The sequence below is a fragment of the Cornus florida genome, unplaced genomic scaffold, assembly GCF_030987335.1.
Source record: "Cornus florida cultivar Cherokee Brave unplaced genomic scaffold, ASM3098733v1 CherokeeBrave_3.0.0_Hap2_Chr05, whole genome shotgun sequence".
Taxonomy (NCBI): Eukaryota; Viridiplantae; Streptophyta; class Magnoliopsida; order Cornales; family Cornaceae; genus Cornus; species Cornus florida.
In genome coordinates, this window is record NW_026775575.1 from 98,150,047 (window position 1) to 98,159,005 (window position 8,959).

Genomic DNA, 8,959 nt, shown 5'->3' on the forward strand with positions numbered 1-8,959 from the left:
TAAAACAATTACTTCAATTAGTCACATAATTAAATCAAATACTTTAATTAAAACAAATAATACATTTAAATCAATTAATTCAAAGAATTTCAAATAAACAAGCAACAAAACCATTTAAATAATTAAAAATACAAGTAAATACTTAATTAAAATACCAGGACAATCCTCTTAAAATTTGGGGTATTACAAAAAGGCAATGGCAAAGTCACCGAGGGTTCAGTGGGGCAGTTGTTACGTGACTTTCTTGTTAATATCATTATGTTTATAAATTTTTATTTAATTATATAAATGCCCCTATTTAATTCTTATATAATTTTAAAGAGACCTATATTACTAAGTCAAAGTAAAAAAAAAAAAAGACCCATAAACTTTCTCTTCCAGCAGACCTCACAATATTTGATATATATATATATATATATATATATATATATATATATATATATATGTATGTATGTATGTATTTTAGCATCTTTCTTGATAAGAGAGAGTGTTCAATTCTTATATGTAAGACCAGATTGAAAAATAGAAAGAGGGGGTGTTTTCGACAACTTGTGACAACATAATAATAAATGTATGAATTAAGTTAATTAATATATATTTTGATTGCGTTTGATTGTCACTTGAATAGTAAAAAAAAAATAGTCATAAAACATTTTGACAACATTTAAATTCTATATATTACAACATTAGATATTCTATGTTTAAAATATATTTCTATATTGATATATACATACATATTTTTAACACCTCCACTTTCAATGGTCGGTAACTTTATAATTTAAATTTGTCAGTTGCACTTTGGTTGAGACACCTTCACTTTCAATTATCAAAAACTTCACAATTTAAATTTGTCAGTTGCTCTTTTTTAGATACCCCACTCTTAGGCTTTTTTTGAAGATAAGTAAATGGAAAGACAAATTTAAAATAGTGGATTGGTCCGGTTTTCTCCTTTTCATAGGAGTTTCTCTTCTCTATGAAGAGTTCTCCGCTCGTCGGAGTTTTTGTTGGGAGCTTGTCTCTCATCCTGTTTCTTTTATTCTGTCTTTCTCTTCCTTTCTTCCTCTCTATTTTTTTACTTTGGATTTATTCTTTTAGACCAATTTCCCCCTTTTGTTTCCTTTTTCCTAGTCCCTTTGTTTCCTTTTGTGTTTCTGCGGTTGATCCTTGTTGATCGCCGTTTTCTCCCCTTTTGTTTCCTTTTTCCTTTTGTGTTTTCTTTTGATTAAATCTGCTGCATCGGGGCATCTGTGCTGTGTTTCCATCCGATCCCTTTGGATTTGTTGCAGTCTCTTTTTCTTTGCCGCCATGGGTTCTGTCGGAGGCCGCAGCTGTTGATTTTGTGCACGATTGTCGAGGTACACCGGTGGTGTTTGCGGTACATCTCTCCGGCTTCCCGCAACAGATGGATTCCATACCTTATCCAGTCCGGAGCTCTTGTAGGTTGTTAAGCCGACGGAGCATATGTGAACAAGGATACGTACAATTGGGCTTTTTGCGCTTTGATGATACCAGCCTTTTGCCGATCTTTCCATTTGATCTGGGATGTTTTGGGGGATGGTTGTCCTTACCAATCCCGGACACAGCTTATCTCCGTTGGATGGGTGGATGGCCACTTTGGAACGATGCAATACCTGATGACCTATGTTTGCTGATTTTTTTGTTTGATCCAGGTATTTATACCATTTTTTTTTGGTTGTTTTCTTCTTTTGCTATCCAAGAGGACCGAGTAGGATCACCGGGCCGATTTGCTATCTTGTTCATCAAGCTTACCGGATTCGGTTCACTGTGTCTATCAATGCTTTGGGATACTGTTCAGGCAGGTCGACATGACATCATCTCTGGTGTTGCTTACGTTGCATGACTGGTGTATCATCTACGCTTTCGTTTTGGTCCACATATTCCTGGAAGGTTCTAGTATGGGTTTGTTGGGCCTCTGGCCTTTGGGCTTTATGGTTTCCACTATTGGCATAATCTTGAATTTTCTATCCATTCCAATAGTGGGCTTGGGCCATGGTGCATATTTTAACCCACTGCCTGATTGGGTTGACTCTATTGAACCTAAGTCTTTGGTGGGTTATGTCCCATTTTTACAGCCTGCAATGAATCAAGTTTAGCAATAGCTTTGGCTGGGGTTGGTGCAAGGTCATGTAGATATTAGTGGTATGGTGCGCAACTTGGCTAGAGGTAACGAACATGTTTGTGGAGCTCTTGCACGTCTTTCTCTTGTTTGTGGTATGGTGAAGGACATGTTTGTGGTGCTGATACTCCTACTGTAACTGACACCTTTTCCTGGTTTGTCAAGACTGTGATCTTGACTATAAGGAGTGTTAGTTTTGTTATTGCTTGATGTTGTTATTTGCTGTTCTATGTGGTTCTTGTATGGTTGTTGTAGCTTGCTCCTTGCCTGTAGATGCCGTATGGCGCTTTTCTTACCAGGGTAATATATATATATATATATATATATATAAAATGAAAAAAGTTTGCCTAAAAGAGAGGCAAAGCCACCGAGGGTGGATTCAGTAGAGCAGTTCCCACATGACTTTCTTGTTATTATTATTCTGTGTATAAATTTTTGTTTAATTATATAAACGCCCATATTTAATTCTTATATAATTCTAAAAGAAACCCATTTCACTAACCCAAAATTTAAAAAGACCCATTTGAGTAATTATTATAACCATATTAAACATAATTACTCTTTTTTTGCATCACATTTATCTATTTTTAATTAATTATAAAAGAAATATATATGTGTATATATACACACACATATTTATCCTCTTAAATTTTTAGTTTTTTTGATTGCACATTGTTTGACACATTCCCACTTATGAGATCACGGTCTTCCATTAAAAAAAAAAAAACAAAAAAAAAAAGGTGCAAAAAAACTAGTGGCTTCAGTGAGCCAATTCCAACATAAATTTATTGTTATTTTCATTATGTATATAGATTCTCAATGTTATTTTCATTTTGTATATATATTCTTAATTAATTATATTATTCCTCCTATTTAATTTTAATTTAATTCTAAATAACACCCATTTTATGAAACCAAAGTAACAAAAAAAAAAAAAAAAAAAAAAAAAAAAAAAAAAACATGCACTTTCTCTTCTAGTGAACCTCACAATATTTATAAAAAAAAAAAAATTAATCATTAACCATTCCACCTTTCTTAAGAGGGAGAGAGTTCAATTTTTATCTGTAAGACTATATAAAAAAAATAAGAAGATTAGATGTTTTAAAATTGCTGTCTTGATTATTATTTACTTGATTAGTCAATAACTAATTAAAGAATCTAACTAATATTTAGATTATTTTAATAAATTTACATTGGTGAGAGCCTCATGTACATGCACAAGGTTAGCCCTTTTTTATTCTAGCAATTTAAAAAAATTGTTATTAAATAAAAAAATTACTAATAAAAAATATTAACGCATATATATATATATATATATATATATATATATATATATATATATATAAAATCTCACTAATATTTTAGAATGAAATATGTTATTTTGTAGTTTTGTTGTTATCATGAATTTGAGTAAACTATGTCATTTTATTAGTCGTCAATTAAATGCGAATTCTTAAGCTGATTATATGATCTTAACTTTTAGATGGTGATGAAATATATTAAATATATTAACATCAATATTTTTATTTTGGTTTTAAAAAATTTATGATATTGTCAAAAGATCACTCCACTTAATTTAATTTAATTATTATTATTATTATTATTTTTTGTACACTGTTTGAGACATCCTTACTTAAGAGATCACAATCTTCCATAAATAAAATGACAAAAACCTGCCAAGAAAACAGTGGTGAAGCCACCGAGAGTTTAATGATGAAGTTCCAACGTAAATTTCTTATTATTTTTATTCCATATATAAATTTTTTGTTATTTTAATTCTATATACAGAATGATTCATTCTATACACAGAATGAAAATGACAAGAAAGTCACGTGGAACTGCCCCACTGAACACTATGTGGCTTTGTCACATTTTTTAGGGCATTCTTTTGTCATTTTATTTATGGACAATCGAAAGTGGGGTGTTTCAAATAGTGTACAATTGAAAAAAAAAAAAAAAAAAAAAAATTAAGAGTATAAATATGTATATATTTACACATATTAATACTTTTATTATTATTATTTTTTCAATTGCACAACACGCAACCCGATGCACGATGCATCGAGTGCATGGTGCACTGGCTCATCCGAGTTGTACGTGCACAACACGTGCGACACAAATGAGCCCAGTATATAGGGTGCACCTAATACCTTTTTGTTTGAGAAATAGATATTTAGTGCATTGAGTGTATGTTAAACTGGTTCTTTCAAACCGTACGTGCACAACACGCTCCCACGCATGCATAATACGTATGACTTAGATGAGCCTGGTACATGGTGTGTCGAGCGCATCCAATACCTTCTTATTTGAGGAATAAATATTCGGTGTGCATGGTGCACCAGTTCATCTGAGCCATACGTACATAACAAGTGCCAGCGCATGCACAACATGTACGACTCGGATGAGCCCTGGTGCGCCGGGTACACCCAATACCTTCTTCTGTTTGAGACACCCCTATTTTTGATTGAGGGTGAGTTTACAATTTTTCATAAATAAAATAATAAGTCTGTCTAAAAAGAGTGATGGAGCCACAGAGGGTTCAGTTGGGCAGTTGCCTGCACGTGCACAACATGTATGGCTTAAACAAGCCCAGTACACGGTGCGTCGGGAGAACCCAGTACCTTATCGTTTGAGGAATAGATATTCGGTGTGCCAGATACATGGTACACCAGTTCATTTGAGCCGTATGTGCTAAACACGTGATTATATGTGCACAACATGTATAGCTCGGATGAGCCCAGTGTACAGTACACCGGGCGTACCCAAATATTTTCTTATTTGAGGAGTAGATATTCGGTGCGCTGAGTGTATGGTGCACCAGTTCATCGGAGCTATACGTGCACAACATGTACGGCTCAGATGAGCCCGGTGTATGGTACCCCGAGTACACTCAATACATTTTCTTATTTGAGACGCCCCCATTTTTTATTGTCGGCAATTTACAATTTTCCATGAATAAAATAATGAAAGTCGGCCTAAAAAACAGTGACGGGGCCACAGAAGGTTCCGTGGTAAAGTTTCCTGACATCTACGGCTCGAATGAGCCTGGTGCACAATGTGTCGAACGCACCCAATACCTTCTCGTTTGAGGAATAAATATTTGGTACGCTGAGGCCCGAGTGCATAGTCGCACGTGCACAATATGGGCCTGCGCGTGCACAACACGCATATCTTCAATGGGTCCAGTGTAAGGTGCGCCAGGCGCACCTAATACCTTATCTTATTTGAGACACCCATTTTCAATTTTCAACGAGTTTACAAATTTTTATAAATTAAATAATAAAAATCTGCCTAAAAAGAAGTGATGGAGGCACAATAGGTTCAATGGACAGTATCCCGCAAGAGTTTCTTTTTAATATCATTCTATATGTAGATTTTTAATTAATTATATAAATCTCACTATTTGATTCTTATATAAGTATCAAAGAAACTCATTTTATCAAGTCAAATTCAAAAAAGACCTATACATTTTCTTTTCTAGTGAACCTCACAATATTTATAAAAAAATTTAAATCATTAAGCATTCCACTTAGGGGTGACAATTCGTGTTTGCGAGTCGTAATCGTGTCGTGTCAATTTAAGGGTATTATACTAAACAGCTCAACCCGAATACGACCCGTTTAATAATTGTGTCAGGAACCCTCAACACTAACCCGACCTGTTTATTAAACGGGTTGCGTGTGTAATCCATTTAATGACATGTTTAATAAATCTAAACACTTTATTATTTAAATTATTAATAATACTATATCAAACATTAAATACTAGATAAATATAAGTTTCAATCTAACCAAATTACTAAATAATCTCTAATCTATCAAAGAATAAATTATAAGATACAAGTTTAGATAGTTATTTTGGAACTTAAATAAAAATTTGTTTATGACACGTATAGTTAAACGGGTTACACAAGTCGAACCCTTCAACCCACAACATGATTAACTAAATGGGTTAATCGTGTCGACTCGTTTATGACCAGAATCCGTTTAACGTTAACCCAAACCCATTTAACTCGTATCGTGTTGGCGAGTTGTGTCAAACTTTGTCACCCCTAATTCCACCCTCTTGATAGAGAGAGTTCAGTTCTTATTTGTAAGATCAAACATAAAAATGAGAGGAGGTACTTGCCATAACTTGGTGTATGAATAACAGATGTATGAATCAGGTTAATTAATTTGTATATTTATTGTATGAATCAGATTAATTAATTTGTATATTTATTGTCTTTGATTATTTCTGGATTAGTCAATAATTAATTAAATGGGTTTTTTTTTTTTGGGCAGAATTAATAGGTTAATTTGTATTTGAATTATTTTAGCAAATTTGTATTGGTGGGAGCCTTATGCATTAGGGGTAACCTTTTTTTTATTTTAACAAATCACATGATAGCTACCATTTAAAGTTAATTATAAAAGGAAAAAACATAAATATATACATTCATTTGTGACACCTCCACTTTCAATTATCGGTAACTTCACAAGTTAGATTTGTTCAGTTTCTATTTGCAATACTTTCACTTTCAATTGTCCAAAACTTCACAATTTAAATTTGTCAGTTGCCTCTTTGTGACACTTCCACTTTCAATTATACAAACTTCATAATTTTAATTTGTCAATTATACTCTTACACTCTTTTACACCCCCACTCTCAATTGTCGTAACTTCACAATTTTTCAAATATAAAATAACAAAAGTTTGCATAAAAGGTTTAGGGAGGCAGTTCCTACATCACTTTCTTGTTATTATAGATGTGTATAATTTTTATTTAATTATATAAATGACCTTATTTAATTTTGTATAGATATTATATGTTTAAAATATCTCTCTATATTAATATGGGTGAAGTGCAAAAAACACCCCTCAAGTATGCTTATAGTGCATATCACACCCCTCTCGTGCAAAAAACACCCCTTAAGTTTCAATTTAGTGCAATCAAGTCCCTCTTGCAAATTTAAAATCAAACTTGACTAAAATACCCTTAATCAATAATTTTATAAAATATATAAAAATACAAAATTTTGTAAAAAAATTAAAAAGGACAATAAACAGGCCCCCTCTCATGCGACAGCCTGCATCGGCAAGCAAGGAGAAGATAAGCTCCGCCGTCGTTGCACAGCCATCAGTCCAGCCGAGCTTCATCAAAGCCGAAGCCATTGCCAAACCGAACCTATCTCACCGGCCATCCATCTCTGCCGGTCCACCGATCCGAAGGTCACCGCCGCACTCTGTCCTAAGTCGCCGTTTCAGCCTCTAGTTCGCTTCTGTCGTTGCCGAAGAGGTTGTGATTTTAGTCGGCGTTGTGAATCTGGCCGTAAAGAAGAAGCTCGGTGGATGGAGAAAAACCCATCGGCGACTATGGATCCCGGGATGGGCGGGCGGCCAATGAGATCTCACAGCGGTTATGAGCAAGGGGCGGTGGAATCGGCTGCATGTTCTGTTTTCTGAGTCATTTGGGAATTTTCATAATGGTATATGCAATTTCAAGTTAGACAAGTGCAAGGGCTAAAGCAACAAGTGTGTTCAATTTGGGGAGGTTCGGCTAAAGAGGGGTTCTGCTGTGAGCAAAAGTAGTTTTAGAAGCAACACATGTGTCAGAATAGAGCAGTGAGAGGTGGATGTGGTGGTGGTGGGAGATCCGAACATGATGTTGTATCCTACATCGTAATCACCTCCTCCACCTCCGATGTCGGCACCTCCACCACGGTAGCCCCAATTCCGCCATCTTCTGAGCTCACAACTCCGCCATGGAGCTCACCGGATCCAATTCGTTTGAGAAAACCGTTGGGGTCGTTCCTCCGATGCTGCAGATCGAGAAGTCGTCGTCGTCGACCACCAACCCGTCTACCTCTCTAAGCTTGTCCCTGCCCGGCTCTGATTCGTGTGAGGTCTCGAATCAAGTATTCAGATCCCATCAAGTCATGCAGCCTACCCAGTTGGCTCCACCACCACCATCACCGCCTGTGATTGTACACCAGTTCGCTCCACCACCGATGGTGGCTCATAGCGGTCAAAACTTCGAATTTGGAGCTCCAACGGCTGAGAAACAGTTCTTTAGTCAAGAATTCTTGTCTGTGATGCAAGAGATGGTTCGAAAAGAAGTGAAGAACTACATGTCTGAGATTGAACAAAATGGGCTTCGTTTGCATGCTGAAGCAATCATGTCCGTAAATTATTAGTATATTTTAGTTTTAAATTTCATGTTTTAGCTTTTAATTGGATGTTTATTGATTCGGTGATGATGATGAAGAAGAAGAGTGAAAGCAAAATTGGGTGTAGAAAAAGACGGTGGTGGGAGGAACTGGCGGCAGGGAATAGAGAGTAGAGAGAGAAGGAGGGGTATTTTGGGAAGACTAAAAGGGCAAAATGGGTATTACAACAATAATTTAGGGTTGTTTATTTCACAGAGGGGTAATTTTGCACAATTTTAAAAGATTAAGGGTGTTTATTGCACACTCTTTCAAATAAGTGGTAAAAATGTTACAAAAAGTATACTTGAGGGGTGTTTTCTACACTTACCCCGTATTAATATATTACGCGGCTCGGATTACTTTCAAATCGGTTTGACTTTAATTTATATTTGATTTGTTTAGTTAATATATTAACGGATTCAAATTGTTAACGAATTATCGAAATAAATCTTCAATCCATATCCGAGTAATCATATGTTATTTGAATCAAAAATCAATCCCATTACAATTTCACGTATTTATTTTTAACCCCCAATTCCTTTCTTTTCATTTATCTTTCTCAAGGGATGTATTTCATATCCAACTAATCGTTTGTTATTTAGCGGGACAGGATGGGTGACTTAATGATACAATTT

General features: G+C 35.0%; 1 protein-coding gene across 1 annotated transcript; it reads left to right on the forward strand.

Moving 5' to 3' along the window:
* The first annotated feature begins 7,093 nt into the window (after positions 1 to 7,093).
* Positions 7,094 to 8,604, forward strand: LOC132310392 (uncharacterized). The gene has a single exon (XM_059808570.1). It carries the CDS (start codon positions 7,881 to 7,883, stop codon positions 8,310 to 8,312), a length of 432 nt encoding a protein of 143 aa, XP_059664553.1. The 5' UTR covers positions 7,094 to 7,880; the 3' UTR covers positions 8,313 to 8,604.
* Positions 8,605 to 8,959: the final 355 nt, after the last annotated feature.

What these genes read in the sequence shown, in the direction of transcription:
- LOC132310392 (XM_059808570.1), top strand. Translation starts at nt 7,881, where the DNA reads ATGGAGCTCACCGGATCCAATTCGTTTGAGAAAACCGTTGGGGTCGTT.